Genomic DNA, 19299 nt, shown 5'->3' with positions numbered 1-19299 from the left:
TGGTTTGAACTGTTGGTCGGACAAAACGAAACATCTGAAGGCGACATCTTGTGAAACTATGATCCGACATTTACAATCAATCGATTAATTGCCAGAATAACGGTGTGATTGGTCGGTTATTGCTCCGTCCTCTCTGCTACACGTTTCAGTCTGACTTCAGTACCTGAATCTAATTTAGATTATTGATTAATCTTTTAATTCATTCTTTATGCTTCACGCTTTTCTAATGTAAGAATTCGCTGCTTCTCTCTGATTTGTAGACATTTAGTTGATGGATCCACAGAAGACGAGTCTTCTTCGTCTCTTTGTTGGGAAATGTCAGCTGGATTGTTTTTCCGGGTTTTCTGACGTTTAATATTGTAAATCATCAGTGTTAATAATGAACAGAATCATTTGTTACAGCATTCCTGTTTGACACTATTGTGAATTTGATGCTCTGGTTCATCAAGTTTCATCAACACAACATGAATCACAGGAATCATTAGTGGCAGCCGAGTGTAGTTTGGTGTAGTTAACTGTTGCTGGCTGCAGTTTGCTTTAATTTGCTGTATTTCAGTGTAGTTTGCTGTAGTTTTATTGTAGTTTGCTGTATTTCAGTGTAGTTTGCTGTAGTTTTATTGTAGTTTGCTGTATTTTGCTGTAGTTTAATGTATTTCAGTGTAGTTTGCTGTATTTCAGTGTAGTTTGCTGTAGTTTACTGTAGTTCAGTGTAGTTTGCTGTATTTCAGTATAGTTTGCTGTAGTTGTATTGTAGTTTACTGTAGTATGCTGTATTTCCGTGTAGTTTGGTGTAGTTTGCTGTATTTCAGTGTAGTTTGCTGTAGTTGTATTGTAGTTTGCTGTATTTCAGTGTAGTTTGCTGTAGTTGTATTGTAGTTTGCTGTATTTCAGTGTAGTTTGCTGTATTTCAGTGTAGTTTGGTGTAGTTTGCTGTATTTCAGTGTAGTTTGCTGTAGTTGTATTGTAGTTTGCTGTATTTCCGTGTCGTTTGGTGTAGTTTACTGTATTTCAGTGTAGTTTGCGGTAGTTGTATTGTAGTTTGCTGTATTTTACTGTATTTCAGTGTAGTTTGCTGTATTTCAGTATAGTTTGCGGTAGTTTTATTGTAGTTTGCTGTATTTCACTGTAGTTTACTGTATTCCAGTGTAGTTTACTGTATTTCAGTGTAGTTTGGTGCAGTTTGCTGTATTTCAGTGTAGTTTGCTGTAGTTGTATTGTAGTTTGCTGTATTTCCGTGTCGTTTGGTGTAGTTTACTGTATTTCAGTGTAGTTTGCGGTAGTTTTATTGTAGTTTGCTGTATTATACTGTATTTCAGTGCAGTTTGCTGTATTTCAGTGTAGTTTGCGGTAGTTTTATTGTAGTTTGCTGTATTTCACTGTAGTTTACTGTGTTTCACTGTAGTTTGGTGTAGTTTGCTGTATTTCAGTGTAGTTTGCGGTAGTTTTATTGTAGTTTGCTGTATTTTGCTGTAGTTTACTGTATTTCAGTGTAGTTTGGTGTAGTTTGGTGAACTTCTGACTATGTCGGAGATTTATAAATGGGTTTCTTGACTTTGTAAAACGTCCCAGCTGGATTCAGATGTTTAGTCATCTCATTGAGTTTAAGTTCAGCTCCACTAGATGTTCTATTTTAATCTTCTGTCTTCTTGTGATATGCTTAAAGCTTTGTTTCTTTCTGCATGTGACATAATCAATGCAGACTGAGCTAATTTTATCACCTTAATAACAATATTCCTGGTGTTTTTCAACCTCGAAATACGTTTTCACGCTCAGCCACTATGTTCACAGCTGACAGTAACGCACTCAGCTGATCTTAAGTGGACAAAGCTCTAAAGGAGCGTTCACACCAAACGCGGCGTGAATTTTTCCGCATCATGGAAACCTTTATCGACTGTTCGCCATTTATTTCCTCCATCAACTATGGAAAAATGAACCTCTGTTTAAAACACACATCTTTGACGCCAAGCGTCCGCACTACTCCGGAGTTTTTATAGCCCTAAAACGGAGACGTTTTGGTTTGAAAACTCCACGTTTGCGTCTAAGTTTGGACGTTCACACAGAAACTGTAAAGGAACAAAAGCACAAATGCTCTCCAGCAGAGCTTTAAGGAGTTAAATACAACTAGACATGTGTCTGTTTAAAATATAGAGGAAGATATTTTATTATAGGAAGTACAATAATAATAAGTTGTATTTTTCAACTAGTTTTGAAAACGGACATTATGAAAACACACTTCAGATGGTTTTACGTCACATGACTCTAATGAACGTCATCACTTCTGAGGAGAAGCTGCTCATTAGTCCAGTTACAGCTTCATGTTAACTAACTCTGTTTCTGGGACCTTTGTTAATAGATGTTTTCTTCATGCAGTTTACAATCTGAACTTTAATTAGCTTCAGGCTCGAGTCAGTCGGGCTTGTGAGAGGAGGTCAAAGGTCACATAGCTCCATTCATATGATAAGTGGCCCTCAAGGAGGCCCTAGAGGGCTGCTGGGAAAAGAAAGCTGTCATTAAATGACTGTGATCCCTCGTCAATACGGCCTTTATGTCATCACACACAGACACAGACACACACACACACACAGACAGACACACTTAACCAGTCGGCCCCACAACAGGAAGTAACAGACTCGTCTCTGATCACAACAAACATCTGCAGATATTCAACTAAAACATAAGATTAGTGCTTCAACCGCTAATTAATTATCAATCATCATTAATGACACATGAATAGCATAATAATAAGAATAACTCTTTGTGTGCATTCTCTCTCATCTTGTTAATCAGTTTGTACGACAGAATTCTGTCTTATTTAGACCAGTTTCTTTATTTAAATATGGACAGAAATCAGTGTAATAGTGCTGTTGTAAGTCAACACACAGACACATATATTCATCTATTTTTCAGTCTGTGAGTGATGGTGTCCTCCTGTGTAACCTGCAGTCTGTCCCGTGTGCAGGAGGCGATGTGGGGAGCAGGGCGGAGGCGTGGGGCCCATCCCTGAGGAGGCGTCCCGCAGCTGAGGAGGCGTCCCGTGGCTGAGGAGGTGTCCCGCGGCCCCCTCCTTTGGTGGCCCCTCCTGCGGCGCTGCCGGGACGCTCCTTACTAAAAGATGTCCCTCAGCAGCGGCCCTGCAGGCGGGAAAGGTGTGGACTCCAACGCGGTGGACACGTACGACAGCGGCGACGAGTGGGACATCGGTGTGGGCAATCTGATCATCGACCTGGATGCCGACCTGGAGAAGGACAAGCTAGAGATGTCGAGCAGTAAAGAGGGAGGAGCCATGGCCGCCCCCCCGCCCACCGGCACCGGCGCCGTGGTCGCTTTGCCGGACAACATGAAGTTCGTTAGCCCCGTAGCCGCCGCCAACGCGGCGACGCAGGCCAGAGAGAGCAAATCTAAATCCAAACGTAGTAAGAACTCAAAGGAGAGCGTCAAGGCGCCGGTATCGGACGGAGCTAAGAAGGAGGTTCGCGGCCGGGCCCCCGGGGACCCGCCGACCCAGAACCAGAACTCTACCACCCCAACGAAGGGGACCGACAAGTCCAGCAAACCCTCCCGTAGCCTCCCCGCTGTGAAAAAGGACAAAGACGGGGTTTCTGGGAAAACTAAGAAGGAGAAAATGGAGGTCGGCGCCGAGAAAGAGTCGGCGGCCCCGCTCCTGTCGGCGGGGGCCCCTTGCGGCACCGGACCCTTCGAGGGCCAACAGAACCCAGAGTTGGCCGCGGCCGAGCAGCTCGGGGACGCGGCGCTGGACCCGGTGGGAATCGGCCAGCCTGTCGCCATGATGACGGAGCAAGAGGAGGTGGACAACGGAGAATGCCGAAACGTGAAGAAAGCGGTCGGCGTGAAGGTAAGAGGATTTAATTTAGACCTCGTTCGGGTGGTGGTGCAGTGAGGACTTTTTGGTGCTCGTGGTGTGGTTTTAATAACTTTATTAATAACTGCCCTTTGAACCAGAGGTGTTAAATGTGGTTAAATAAAGGACAATTACAGAAGACACATTCAGCAACATAGAAGACGGTGAGATGTGGTGACTTTTAGTCTCGTATGAGTCGAGCTCCAAGTTTGCTGGATCCTACATTTCCCATAATGCCTGAGACTCTGATCCATGATACGATAATGAGAAGTTATTCTGGAGCCTGAATGTGTTCTCTGTCAGTCTGTCGGCGCTTCATTATAATATAAATACCCTGTTAGACGTTTAGTGGTGCAGAATATTGACTTTAATGTGAGATAACTGCTGAAGTAGCATCCACTATGAACTGTTGTCACATTACAAAGTGTAGTTTATCATATATTTAGTATATTTGGAACAACTAATAACCACTAACATCCTGAATCCTAAATGTCTTCTGGTGTTTGATTCATAACTCTTGGCCGCTTAAAATAGAAAGTTTATTGTTTCTGGGGAGATTGTTTTGATCAGCAGCGAGCGGCAATAATCGTTTAGCTCTAAAACACATAAAGAGGAAACGCTGCTTGAAGCCATCCGGGTTTTTATTTTTTATATTTGACAAAGAGGCCGTGGTTCTCCTCGTGACGAGTTAATAACTGCGTGAAATCGTTGGAGTTTCCCTTTAAAGTCACAGCGGTTTAAAACCAGTCAATCTCAGAGGTTCAGTTAGTTATTATCTAGTTATTATCCAGTTATTAGTAGTTATTAGTAGTTATTATCTAGTTATTATCTAGTTATTAGTAGTTATTTTCTGGTTATTAGTAGTTATCTAGTTATTAGTAGTTATCTAGTTAGTATCTAGTTAGTATCCAGTTATTAGTAGTTATTATCTCGTTAGTATCTAGTTATTATCTAGTTATTATCTAGTTATTAGTAGTTATTAGTAGTTAGTATCTAGTTAGTATCTAGTTATTAGTAGATATCGAGTTATTATCCAGTTATTGGTAGTTATCTAGTTATTAGTAGTTATCTAGTTATTATCTAGTTATTATTAGTTATTATCTAGTTATTAGTAGTTATTATCTAGTTATTAGTAGATATCTAGTTATTATCTAGTTATTAGCAGTTATCTAGTTATTAGTAGTTATTATCTAGTTATTAGTAGATATCTAGTTATTATCCAGTTATTAGTAGTTATCTAGTTATTATCTAGTTATTATCTAGTTATTAGTAGTTATTTCTAGTTATTATCTAGTTATTAGTAGATATCTAGTTATTAGTAGTTATTATCTAGTTATTAGTAGTTATTATCTAGTTATTAGTAGTTATTAGTAGTTATTATCTAGTTATTAGTTATTATCTAGTTATTATCTAGTTATTATCTAGTTATTAGTAGTTATTTCTAGTTATTATCTGGTCATTAGTAGTTATCTAGTTATTAGTAGTTATTTCTAGTTATTATCTAGTTATTAGTAGTTATCTAGTTATTAGTAGTTATTATCTAGTTATTAGTAGTTATTTCTCATTATCTAGTTATTAGTAGATATCTAGTTATTGTCTAGTTATTATCTAGTTATTAGTAGTTATCTAGTTATTAGTAGTTATTATCTAGTTATTAGTAGTTATCGACAGAAAAGAGCTCGTTGTGGATCTTTGTCTCATGACATTACTGATGTATCATAATGTTCTTAGAGCTCATGTTAGAAGTAAACTGCTCATAATTCATCTCTAATATCTATTTTATAGTCATGTGAAAACATCTCCTTCAAACTACTGGATTTATTGTAGTTTATCACCAAAAAAAAAAAAAAAATATATATATATATATATATATATATTCAAGAAGCCTAGCAGTAGTAACAACGTCTCTGTGTAGTCAACAACTGTCAAATCAATTATATTTTAACAATTATTTTTCTCAGTTTTCAAATTTAACTGGATGGATTATAAATAATACATAGAAATACATAAATAATTGTTCTTCTCATTTCAAGTACAATAATGTCTGGATTAAAGAATAACTGACATAACAGAAAGCTTTTGAAGAATGTGCATCTATAAATAAAGTAATTCATTATAGAAAAATTAATTTCACTGAATTGTTCTGCAGCTTTAAATTCCGTTCATTCAGGTGTGAAGTGATGTCAATAAAAAAGCCACAATATTATATTTTTGTCATCTCAAAAGATAAATCAGTGAGCAGGACTTTATCTGTGGTTATTAACACTTGTTTCAGCTCTATTCTCTCTGTTAACATCATTGAACAGTGAATTAACGTGTTAGGATTATGATCATATTGAGCTCTTAGCTTTATTTTCTGTGAATTAATTTCAGATGTGAGTGGATACGTTTGTTCAAATGAGACATACTGATGTTAGAATTCACTTATAAGAGTCTGTCCATTCTTGGTTACAGACTCTGGTCTCTCTGAAGACGTTTGTCTTTGTGGCGATTGTCTTGAGAAACGACCTCTTCAAACCACGTAACGATTGTCCTGCTCTGCGATCTCTTTCCTCGTCTCCCCCCCGTGTGTCACGGTGTGTCTACATCTCACTCGAGTCAGGGAACTTGTCAGAATACTCATATTTGATTGGCTGAGCTGCATCACGTGATGTGATTTACAACACTTTGGTCGGTGTGTTTCCTGCACCGCTGAACAAGTACCGTAAATGCTGGAAAAGCTGCACCGGTTAAAATAGAAGCGCTCCGTCAAAAATTCTCAATTATCTATCGGGTTTAGGTCCTGGGTCCGGATACAACGGCGTCTGGGTCCGGATCCAGACCGTGGTCCGCCAATTAGTGACCCCTGGTTTAGGAGAATAAATGAACGCGTCCCGAGAAGCTGACGGGGCCCCTGAAGGGCCCCTGACACCTCGGCTCTGCAGACCTCGTTCCTGGAAGTGAAGTCCACATGTGAGACATGTGAGCGGCCTCCAGCCGTCACACGTTCCCTCAGCAGGACGTTCTGTTGACGTCTTTTTGTTCTTCTGGTTTTTAAATTCGTCTTTAATTCGACCGTCGTCTGTTTGAAATGGCTTCAACTCTCTAACCACAAGAACCCACCGGCGTGATGGAAGAGCATGTTTCCTTTCAACAACCTGTTAATGTTGTTCATTTTTAAAATTCCTCTGAGGAGGAACACAGAAGGAGTTCAGGGAGGTTCAGGGTCACGTTTATCCTCCATGTCTCTCAAGTCTTATCATTACTGTAGAGGCCTCCTCCTCCTCCTGGCCTTCATCGTGTGTGTGTGTGTGTGGTTGTGTGTGTGTGTGTCTGTGTCTGTGTGTGTGTGTCTGTGTGTGTCTGTGTGTGTGTCTGTGTGTGTGTGTGTGTGTGTGTGTGTGTGTGTGTGTTGTGGGGCTGAAACTGATTCTTATTATCGTTACTTCCTCTTCCTCTTCCTCTTCTTCTGACTTACAGCGTTAGTGCTCTAGTGTTGTGATGGTGAAATAAGGAACACTTGTGTGTTAAACTGTAGAAACACTGAAGGCAACAAGTCCAGACTACAACACTGAAGAGATTTCTCATGTTATGAAATCAAAAACTCTCTCTCCCTCCTTTCTCTCTCTCTCTCTCCCTCCTGTCTCTCTCTCTCTCCCTCCTGTCTGTCTCTCTCTCTCTCTCCCTCCTTTCTCTCTCTCTCTCCCTCCTGTCTGTCTCTCTCTCTCTCCCTCCTTTCTCTCTCTCCCTCCTGTCTGTCTGTCTCTCTCTCTCTCCCCCATCTGTCCCTCTAGATGGAGTCTCCGGTCTCCACCCCTGCTCCTCCTCCTCCTGTTCCTCCTCCTCCTCCTCTTCTCCACCTCCTCGCTCCCGTCCCCTTCAGCGACATCTCGTCTCCCTGCGAGCAGCTCATGGTTCGCACGCGCTCAGTAGCGGTGAACACGGCGGACGCGGCGCTGGGGACGGAGCCGGAGTGCCTGGGACCCTGTGAGCCAGGCACTAGTGTCAACCTGGAGGGCATCGTGTGGCAGGAGACGGAGGACGGTAAGAGTCTGTTTACCTACGTAAAAACATTCAGTCGAGGAGAGCTAGTAGCAATGTGTTATCTATTAACAGGAGACACAAAGTGTATTTTATTCATTCTCAGTTTTTATATTTGTTTGTATTTTTATTTTAATATTTAAGGACAAATAATTTAGGACAAATGTCTCCGTATTTTGTTATTTGATTTATTTTATTATTATTATTAGTTTTTATTTATTTTTTATATTTATTTTTCTTTCAATATTTAAGGACAAATGTCTCCCTAAAAATACACACAAATATATACATACAGCTAATTCACACAGCTGCTTTCATTGCATTTCATCATGAAGGTATATTCACGTACAAAAACAAAAGTCCAATGTTTTATGATACGGTGAGGAGGAGGAGGAGGAGGAGGAAGATTACTCCTTCACCTCTAATGTAATAAAACAAGCTGAATTAGTTTGACAGGAGGAAATCGGTGTACACACTAATCAATAACTAAATAAAGGATGCTTCATGCTCATCATGTGACTCACATCATGTTTTCTTTTTCATACGGACGTTAAACTACGATTAAGTCATTAATGTTATGTGTCAATGGGATCGTTAGCAAATAGCAAACAAATATGAAATAAAGATGTTTTTATTACCCCAAAAGATGATTAACTTGAGGACTTTGTGTACTGATGCAGAAATTAGAGTTGTGTTGACTTGTGTCACATGATTTGTGTGAGTTTCATGTTTCAACTCACTGAATGTGTTGAGTAGATGAACTCGTGGAGTTAAAATTGTGCGTCTGTCTGCAGGCATGTTGGTTGTTAATGTCACCTGGAGGAACAAGACCTACGTGGGAACCCTGCTGGACTGCACCCGGCACGACTGGGCCCCCCCGAGGTACACACGCTACACACCGAACGCTACACACCGAACACTGAACGCCACACACCGAACGCTACACACCGAACGCTACACACCGAACACTGAACGCTACACACCGAACACTGAACGCTACACACCGAACACTGAACGCTACACACTGAACACTGAACACTACACACTGAACACTGAACACTACACACTGAACACTGAACACTACACACTGAACACTGAACACTACACACTGAACACTGAACACTACACATCGAACACTACACACCGAACGCTACACACTGAACACTACACACTGAACACTACACACTGAACACTGAACACTACACACCGAACACTACACACCGAACGCTACACACCGAACACTGAACACTACACACTGAACACTACACACTGAACACTACACACTGAACACTGCACACTACACTCCGAATACTACACACCGAACACCTTAGACACCCAGCTAAATCTTTAGCTCCTCACCCTCTTCTTCTTCTGTCCTCAGGTTCTGCGAGTCTCCCACCAGCGACGTGGAGATGCGGAGCGGCCGCGGTCGGGGAAAGAGGATGCGTCCCAGCAGCAACACGCCGCTGAACGACAACAGCAACTCCTCGGACAACAGGGGCAGTGGCGGAGGTGGAGGTGGAGGTAAGACGCGCGGAGCCGCTGCCGCCAACAGCAAAGGACGGAGAGGCAGCCAGACGGCCACCGGCGGTGCCACTGAGGACGCCAAGGCCAGCCCATCCTCCGCCAAGAGGAAGACCAAGCCGGCCTCCGACATGGAGCCCACCTCCAGCTCGGAGGACACCAAGGCCTCGAAGCGAATGAGAACCGACTCCACCGGCGCCGACCCGCTGCCCCCCCCGCAGCTGGACCGGACCTGCCCCTCCCCCGTGCTCATCGACTGCCCTCACCCCAACTGCAACAAGAAGTACAAGCACATCAACGGGCTCAAGTACCACCAGGCGCGAGCCCACAACGACCACGACGACGTCAGACTGGACCAGGACGGCGACAGCGAGTACGGAGACGACCCGGCCTCGTCCTGCAACGGCGCCGCCTCCATCTCCCCCGCCCGCTCCACCACGCCCAAAGGTCGGGGGTTTGACGCCCCGTCGCCCTCACCGGGGAAGCTGACGACGTCCAAGGGGAAGAAGAAGGCGGGGGAGGCCGAGCCCGAGGTGACGGACGGCGGCGAGGATGCGGCGTGTTTGACGGACGAGGCCAGCAACGACGGGATGGACGACAGGAAGTCGAAGAAGATGGCGGCGGCCGGAGGCAAAGCCGATAAACCGACCCAGAAAGGCATGAAGCCGGGACGTCCCAGCGCCCCGTCATCTTACGCCCCGTCACCTTACGCCCTCCAGGCGTCCTCCCCCGCCGTGGGCTCAGTGGTACAGCCCATCCCCAAGAGCCCCCAGATGAAGAACCAGTCCAAACAGCCTCCTCTGGCGGACCCCGCCTGCAGCCCCACCCTCGCCAAGGACAAGAAGAAGAAGGACAAGAAGAAGAGGGAGGCAGGGAAGGACGGGGACAGTCCGAAGGGTAAAGGGGGAGGGAGGCCAGAGGAGGGGAGGAGCCCATACTCGGATACGTCCGACGCTTTGCTCAACGGCTCCTCGGAAGCCCACCAGAGCCGGCTGGCCAGCATCAAGGCAGAGGCCGACAAGGTGTACAGCTTCTCGGACAACGCGCCCAGCCCATCCATCGGCGTGGGCAGCAGGATGGAGGCCGGCCACCTCAACCAGAATGGGGGCGAAACCGGAAGCCCCGCCTACTCCGACATCTCCGACGCCGGGGAGGACGGAGAGGGGAGGGTCAAAACCGAACCCGACCAGGGGCCTCGTGAGGGGGCCAAAAATAACCTGTTTCCTCCTCAGGCTCCCAGTAAGGAATCACCATACTACCCCAACTACGACTCCTACTACTCGCCCAGTTACCCCAACCCGAGCCCGGGAGCGGCACCGGCGGCAGCGCCGCCTCACGTGGAAGGAGCTCAGGTGAAGGTGAAGGTGAAGAAGGAGGAGGAGGAGGAGGAGGAGGAGGAGGAGCCGGAGGTCGGCGAGGAGGAGGAGGAGGAGGAGGAGGAGGTGGTAGTCAAGCTGAAGGTGGAGCCTCAGGAGGAGAGGAAGGTGGACCTGGGGCCTCAGCAGCAGCAGCAGCAGCCGTCGGTCATCCAGCAGCGCTCCAACATGTACGCCCAGCCGCTCTACTACAACCAGTACTACGTGCCCCCTTACTCGTACTCCCCAGACCAGGCCTACCACGCCCACCTGCTGGCCTCTAACCCCGCCTACCGCCAGCAGTACGAGGACAGGCAGCGGCTGGTGGACAAGAAGGCCGAGGGCAAAGAGCGGGAGGCCTGCGGGAAAGAGGAGTGGAGGCAGAAAGCCTCGGTGCCGCCCAACCTGTCCAGAGCCCCCAGCTTAACCGACCTGGGGGGCGCCAAGGGGGCGGGGGGGCTGAACCCGACCAAGCCCAAAGAGCCACCGCCATCGGCCGCGGAGCAGTCCAAGTCGGTCATCATGGCGAAGGGGGAGGAGCAGAAGGCTGCCGCTGCCACGGCACAGCCCGAGGGTCTGAAGATGAAGCTGAGTGAAGTAGGGCATCATGGGAAAGAGGAGGCCAAGCCAGGGGTTGAGCCAGGCAGGCCGGCAGGTGTAGAGCCCGCCATGTGGTACAGACAGGTAACTGCTGCTCTCACACTGAATCTAGCTACGTCTCGTCCTTCAGCTTTTAAAACATAGTTTAGAGTTTTAATGTTTGACAAACACATTGAAAACTGTCCAAAAAAAAAACAATCGTAAAATTTAGTGAGAAGATTTGATCCTTGTCAATGATGGCTGGTTAATATTAGTTAGTGATGTGTACTGATTCCCAACCAGGAGACAACCTCCGGTTCTATAAAGTTCTCCAAAGCTTCATGTGTTAAAGCTGCATTCTCTCTAGTGTCCACCAGGGGGCGACTCCTCTGGTTGTATAGAAGTCGATGAGAAAATGACTCTACTTCTCTCTTGATTTATTACCTCAGTAAACATTGTAAACATGAGTTCATGGTCTCAATCTCTAGTTTCAAGTCTTCTTCAATACTTCTCCAGGAGCCAGACTCCCGCCTGTGGCCCTATGTTTACCCCAACAAGTACTCCGACGCCCCCAAACCTCAGGAGGAGGACCGGTGGAAGGAGGAGCGCGACAGGAAGGTGAAGGAGGAGCGGCCGCGGCCCAAAGAGGAGGCCAAGGAGGGGGGATCGGAGGGCAGGACTCAGCTGCCTCCTCCTCTGGAGGAGCAGCAGCAGCATCAGCGGGTGGGAGTGAAGGAGGCGCGTCACGCTCCTCCTCACATGCAGCAGTTCTCCTCCCCCCCCCTGGCCCAGCACCACCAGGGCTACATGCCCTACATGCACGGACCATACGCCTACGGACACGCCTACGAGCCCAGCCACCCGGGCTACCGGGGCATGCCCTCCGTCATGATGCAGAACTACCCCGGTAAGAGGTGGGAGAGTCTGATCGATAGATTATTGATCTTCACACCAGGAGACAGGCAGAGAAATGAAAAGCAATAGATGAGTCAGGGCTGGAAGGTGTAAGTGGTGTGCTTCATATTTCACATCTGTTCAGTTTTTAATCTGCACACAACGACGCAGTAACGTCACTCACACATGATGGTGAGTAACGTAGGCAATAAAGTTCACATACTGACCCCCTCACAGTTCAACGTTAACCATCACAGTGTAAATAAAGTTTAACGTTAACCATCACAGTGTAAATAAAGTTTTAATGTTAACCATCAATGTGTAAATAAAGTTTAACGTTAACCATCACAGTGTAAATAAAGTTTAACGTTAACCATCACAGTGTAAATAAAGTTTTAACGTTAACCATCACAGTGTAAATAAAGTTTTAACATTAACCATCAGGGTGTAAATAAAGTTTTAACGTTAACCATCAGGGTGTAAATAAAGTTAACGTTAACCATCAGGGTGTAAATAAAGTTTTAACGTTAACCATCAGAGTGTAAATAAAGTTTTAACGTTAACCATCAGGGTGTAAATAAAGTTTTAACGTTAATCAGCAGAGTGTAAATAAAGTTTAACGTTAACCATCACAGTGTAAATAAAGTTTTAATGTTAACCATCACAGTGTAAATAAAGTTTTAACGTTAACCATCAGGGTGTAAATAAAGTTTTAACGTTAACCATCACAGTGTAAATAAAGTTTTAACGTTAACCATCAGGGTGTAAATAAAGTTTTAACGTTAACATCACAGTGTAAATAAAGTTTTAATGTTAACCATCACAGTGTAAATAAAGTTTTAACGTTAACCATCAGAGTGTAAATAAAGTTTTAACGTTAACCATCAGAGTGTAAATAAAGTTTTAACGTTAACATCACAGTGTAAATAAAGTTTTACTGATGATCGTTCTCCAATATTCAGTAAAATATGTGTTTCTAGTCAAGGAGATGTTTTCACGTTAATATAAAATAGATGTTAGAGATGAATTATGAGCTGTTTAACTTCCTAACACAAACTGTAAGCACATTGTTATACATCAATACAAATAATCATGAAGAGATTAGTTTTAATCCATAAAAATACAATATATTACATTATATTATATTATATTTCCTTATCATTTGAATTGTGTGTTTTTGTTGTGAATAAACACAAGAAGACAAAAACAAAGTAATACATATACTTAATACATATAAGTTGTCTTATAGAAGTGGACGATGTTGTGTCCGCTCTCCTTCAGTCTCGTCTCCTTCAGTCTCGTCTCCTTCCCTCAGGCTCCTACCTGCCGGCCGGTTACTCCTTCCCCTCGTACGGGGGTAAGGTGGAGGAGGTGGTGGAGAAGCCCTCCAGGTCCAGTCCCACAGTGAAGCCGCCCGGTGAAGCCAAAGCTCTGGAGCTGCTGCAGCAGCACGCCAGCCAGTACAAGAGCAAGTCCCCGTCCATCCAGGACAACAAGACCCCCCACGAGAGGGACCGGGACCGGGACAGAGACCGGGAGGGGGACCGGCCGCGGTCCTCTCCATCCCAACGCATGCTGCCTTCACATCACCACCTGGGCTACCCACTGCTGTCGGGACAATACGACCTGTCCTACGCCTCAGGTGAGACTGTGAGACACTGCGAGACGTCAGTCTGTCCAGATAACAGAAGAACATCACGTCCACTTAATTACACCTGAGTGTGATTTCACAAAATCTAAAAGTGTCGGTTCAAGTCAACAGTGAAGAACATTTCTCTCTCTCTGTCTGTCTCTCTCTCTGTCTGTCTCTCTCTCTCTCTATCTGTCTCTCTCTCTCTCTCTCTCTATCTCTGTCTGTCTCTCTCTCTCTCTCTCTGTCTCTCTCTCTCTCTATCTGTCTCTCTCTCTCTCTATCTGTCTCTCTCTCTCTCTCTATCTCTGTCTGTCTCTCTCTCTGTCTGTCTCTCTCTGTCTCTCTCTCTCTCTATCTGTCTCTCTCTCTCTCTATCTGTCTCTCTCTCTCTCTCTATCTCTGTCTGTCTGTCTCTCTGTCTCTCTCTCTCTGTCTCTCTCTCTCTCTCTCTGTCTGTCTATCTCTCTCTCTCTCTCTGTCTGTCTCTCTCTGTCTCTCTCTCTCTCTCTCTGTCTGTCTCTCTCTGTCTCTGTCTCTCTGTCTCTCTCTCTCTCTGAGAGCGTGGTGGTGGTAAGTGTGGAGAGCGTTGCTAAATGTTTGGTGATTTTTCTTAAACTTTTCTTCAATCTTTCTTCATAGTTCACTGTGTGATTGAGTTGTGGTGGTTTGAGTTTGTTGTCGGTGTATTTTGGTGTTTTTGGCGGACAGAGAACCGTGTTTCTTGTCGGGGATGGCGTCCTCTGAGACGCCGTCCATGTCTTTGAGACATGGAGTTCGTGTTCAGCCCGACCCGTGTGTCCCGGTAGAGGCGGTTCTCCTGGCTGTGGGAGACTGTGTGGGACACGCTAACCTGTCCTATGCCTCCAGAATGAACAGAGGTGTGCTGGTTTTTCTAAAAGAGGAGCGTTTTGTGGCGCAGTTAATAGCGAGCGGCGTCTCGCTGAACGGTGTGTATCTGCAGGTTTCCCACGCTCGCAGTGCCCTCCACCCGGGTCACCGTCTCCGGTGTTCCCCCGTTCATCCCCAACCAGGTGTTGGAGCGAGAGCTGCAGCGCTTCGGGAAGCTGGCAAGCAGCTTCAGGACTGTGGGTCTGGGATGTAAGAGTGATAAACTGAAGCATGTCCAGTCCTTCAGGAGACAGGTGTTCATGTTCCTTACCTGTCCTTCACATACGCTAGAGGTCTCCTTTAGGGTGAAACACGGGGAGGGACACTACATGGTGTACGCTAGCACAGGTAGCATCAGGTGTTTTGAGTGCGGGGAAGTGGGGCACAAGCGGACCGCTTGTCCTCACAGGCCGGCCGAAGGGCCGCCAAATGACGGGCCGGCGGAGAGCGCTGCTCCGTGGGGGGGCGATGATCCGCCGACCGGGGCCGAGGCTGAGGAGGGGCTCAGCGGGCAGACAGACAGTCAGGACGGGGAACAGAGAGCTGATTCAGGCGGAGGAAAAAATATTGATGACAACTCAGCTGTTCTGAGTCTCACAACGGAGGGAAAGGAAGTAGCAGAGGGTAAGGAAGTAACAGAGGGAAGGAAAGAGGTAGAGGAAAGGGAAGTAACAGAGGGAAGGAAAGAGGTAGAGGAAAGGGAAGTAACAGAGGAAAGGAAAGAGGTAGAGGAAAGGGAAGCAGGAGCAGAGGAAGAGGTAGCAGGCAGCAGTACAGGGCCGACAGCTGAAGCTGACCAGAGTCAGGCTGCTGGTCCAGAGGAGAGTGGGGGGGCTTGTGTTGTCGAGGAGGGGATGGAGTACGACTCTGACGGTCTCTCTGTCACAGACTCACAGTCTCACAGTGGAGATCTGTACAAGCTGGAGGAAATTAATAACTTCCTGGACGACACGTTTGGACAATCTGTAGACGTTTCAAAGTATTTTCCAGACGCAGACAAATTTATTAAAAGTGTTGTGACATTACAAAAAGAGGTGGATTTGGAGGTTTTAGATGAAAAGAAACGTTTCCGTCTAAAGAAGCTCATGACGCATCTCAGGAAGATAAGGAAGAGAGATGAAGGGAAAGGTTCGAAAAGGTTAAAGACCTCTAAGTGAGTCAATGATGAATGTGTTGCACTTAATCTTTCTGTTACTGTTATTTCTAACTGTCTACATCACCGCTCTTTTTCGTTTTTCAATGCACAAGGTGAGGGTTGGCTCTTTAAATATGAATGGTGGGAGGGACCGACAGAAGAGGGCGGTCACTGCAGACATGATCACACAGAAACAACTAGACATCGTTCTCCTGCAGGAAACGCATAGCGACCCACATAATGAGGTAGACTGGGGTTTGTGGTGGAAGGGCCAGTATGTCCTGTCTCATGGGACCAACCTGTCTGCAGGTGTAGCCGTTCTGTTCTCACCTGGGCTGGATGTTAACATCATCTCCTCCACAGAGATAGTGACAGGCAGGGCTTTAGTGGTCAGAGCATCTATACAAAACATTACTTTCGTTTTTATCAACATCTATGCTCCAAACCAGGGCTCACACAGAACAGACATCTTCCACAAACTCAGAGATGTCCTGCAGCAGTGTGATCACAACGACTGTGTAGTGATGGGGGGGGGACTGGAATTGCACCATAAACTCCTTATTGGATAGAACAGGAGAGGAACCTCATTCACAGTCATCTGCCATCTTATCACAGGTGATTGCAGAGTCAGGTGTGGTGGATGTATGGAGGGTGAAACATCCCCGGGCTAGACAGTACACATGGGTGAAGGTGTTGGATGGGAACATTAGGGCAGCCAGGCTGGACAGGGTTTACCTATCTCATAGTTTTAGTAACCGGTTATTGAATAGCCACATTTACCCAGTAGGCTTCACCGACCATCACCTCGTCACTTTAGATGTTCACACCTCACCAACCACCAAATGCAGCTCTTACTGGCACTTTAACATTAAGTTGCTTCAGGACAGTGATTTCTGTGAAAAGTTTGAGACTTTCTGGGGAATCTGGAGAGAAAAGAAGAGCGACTTTGAGTCCCTGAGTCAGTGGTGGGATGTAGGAAAGGCACATATACGTGTCTTTGTTCAACAATATACAAGTCACTCCACAGTAAAAGTCAAAAGGGTCATTGAGGATCTAGAAAATGAAATCAGGGATTTAGAGCACAGTCTATTCACTCACACCAGCACAGACACTCACAGGCTTCAACAGAAGAAGCAGCAACTAGGCTCCTTTCTACAGGAACGAGCTAAAGGAGCTTTGGTCAGGTCAAGGTTCACCAGTGTTAGGGACATGGATGCTCCTACCTCCTACTTCTTCAATCTAGAGAAGTCCGTCTCTCGAACCAAACAAATGGTGTGTCTCCGCCTCCCTGATGGTAAGATGACGACTGATCCGATTGAAATGAGACAACATGCCGTAAGCTTCTACAGCGCCCTCTTCAAGAAGGAGGACAACCACAGAGAGAGTGTTGACGAGCTGCTTCAGGACCTTCCTCAGCTGGGCCCCGAGGACAGAGCTGTCCTGGACGCCAACATCTCCCTGGAGGAGCTGACCGCTGCTGTGGGTCAGATGGCTGCTGGGAGAGGTCCTGGACTGGACGGACTGCCTGCGGACTTCTATAAACACTTCTGGAAGTGTTTGGGAGCCGACCTGTGGGAGGTGCTGCAGGAGTGTTCACAGGCAGGCCTGTTACCGACGACATGTCGGCATGCAGTACTATCACTGTTACCCAAAAAAGGAGATTTGTCCTTACTGAAGAACTGGAGACCGGTGGCGTTGTTATGCACAGACTATAAACTTCTTTCCAAGGTGCTCGCCAACCGGCTTAAGAACTTTCTGGAGTCTATAATTCACAGAGACCAGTCTTACTGCGTACCGGACAGATCCATCATGGATAACATTTTTCTCATGAGAGACTTGTTGGATCTTTGTAAACTGTATAATATTGATGTTGGGGTTATATCATTAGACCAGGAGAAGGCTTTTGATAGGGTAGATCATAGTTTTCTTTTTTCCACTTTAAGAGCTTTTGGTTTTGGGGAAGGTTTTGTGTCACTGTTGGGTTTGATGTACAAGGAGGCTACTTGTCTGGTGAAGGTGGGGGGTGCGTTGAGCTGTCCAGTTCAGGTCCAGAGAGGCATCAGACAGGGATGTCCTATCTCTGGACAGCTATATTCCATTGCCATTGAGCCTCTTCTGAATAGGTTGAGGTCCCGTCTATCAGGACTAATGTTAGCTGGGCTGCCTCAGCGGCCCTCGCTGGTGGTGTCAGCATATGCTGATGATATTTATGTGTTCGTCAAAGACCAGAGGGATATCCAGTTCCTAGGTAACAGTTTAGATTTGTTTGAGAGGGCATCTTCAGCAAAGGTAAACTGGGAAAAAAGTGAAGCTTTGCAGGTTGGGCAGTGGGCAGACAAAGAAATGCCAAAGCTACCAGGAAGCATCAGATGGGGAAGGCAGGGCTTGAAGGTTTTGGGTGTTTTTTTGGGAACAGAAGAGTTTCAAAGACAGAACTGGGAGGGTGCTATGGAGAGAGTGTGCACCAGATTGTCTAAATGGAATGGTAGTCCTACCTCCACCACAGGGCCTGATTAAAGACATCCAGAGGACAGTTGTGGACTTCTTCTGGTCAGGGCTTCACTGGCTGAGATCTGCGGTGCTGTACCTGCCGGTCCAGGAGGGAGGGCAGGGCCTGGTGGACATCGCATCACGAATCACAGCCTTCAGACTGCAGACAGCTCAGAGACTGCTGTACAGCTTCGGCCTGCCATGGACTGATACTGCCTGTGTGCTGCTGAGGAGGGCCGGACGCTTAGGTTATGACAAACACCTGTTCCTGCTCCAGGCCCAGTCAGTGGATTTAACTGGTCTGACACCGTTCTATCAGTCTGTCTTACAGGCGTGGCGGGTTTTTACAGTGCATTGGAGAGCTGTGACGACACCAGGGATGTGGCTCTTTGAGGAGCCGCTTTTTGGAAGCAGCTACATCACATCCCAGGTCCTGACGTCCGTCAGCCTGAGATCCAGACTGAGAGAGGCCGGCTGTGTGAAGCTGGGTCATCTGATGAAGACCTCCATCCCTCAACTTGCGGAGCTGATCAACATCCGGTCCAGCAGGCTGCTGCTCAGGCTGGTGGAGGAGGTCTGTGCTTCCCTGCCAGCAGTCCTCAGAGCGTTTGTTGGAGACCGTACAATATCTGACCAATGGGACAATGAATGTGAATATGTTTTCCCACCCCTGGCTGTCTGTCCTGCTGTGGGACAGTGGGAGGATGAGGAGGACATCCTGCTGTCTCTAAAGACACCCCAGTTGGGGGACTTTGAGACTCTGGGGAGGAAAGCAGCGTATCAGGTCAGTGTGAAGGTCTCTAACTTGCGCTCTCTGGCAGGAGTGAGGGTGTCGAGGTGGACCGAGTTTTTTGGCAGGGGATCCTCCCCAAGGGGCTGTTGGCGGTCCCTGTACAAACCCCCTGTAGACCTCCAGTGGAGG

General features: G+C 46.4%; 1 protein-coding gene across 4 annotated transcripts in view; it reads left to right on the top strand.

The window, feature by feature from the left end:
* The window catches only part of LOC142933464 (zinc finger protein 609-like), a 29029-nt gene that overhangs the window by 6615 nt on the left and 3115 nt on the right, over positions 1-19299 (top strand). For 3 of the 4 annotated variants that reach the window (XR_012947594.1, XR_012947593.1, XM_076077583.1), the window contains exons 2-7: positions 2960-3853; positions 7633-7882; positions 8674-8761; positions 9261-11442; positions 11854-12244; positions 13547-13873. Coding sequence is in view for 2 of the 4 variants with exons in the window: in XM_076077583.1 (XP_075933698.1) it covers positions 3113-3853; positions 7633-7882; positions 8674-8761; positions 9261-11442; positions 11854-12244; positions 13547-13873 (3979 nt within the window). In the remaining 2 variants the exon portion in view is untranslated. Of the gene's footprint in view, positions 1-2943; positions 3854-7632; positions 7883-8673; positions 8762-9260; positions 11443-11853; positions 12245-13546; positions 13874-19299 lie in introns of all 4 variants that reach the window. The other variant, XM_076077584.1, reaches the window with a different exon arrangement.

This window comes from Anarhichas minor, unplaced genomic scaffold (assembly GCF_050575085.1).
Source record: "Anarhichas minor isolate MPS153535 unplaced genomic scaffold, ASM5057508v1 ptg000061l, whole genome shotgun sequence".
Classification (NCBI taxonomy): Eukaryota; Metazoa; Chordata; class Actinopteri; order Perciformes; family Anarhichadidae; genus Anarhichas; species Anarhichas minor.
Note: the sequence above shows the minus strand (reverse complement) of the source record. Positions and strands in the feature narration are given on the sequence as shown.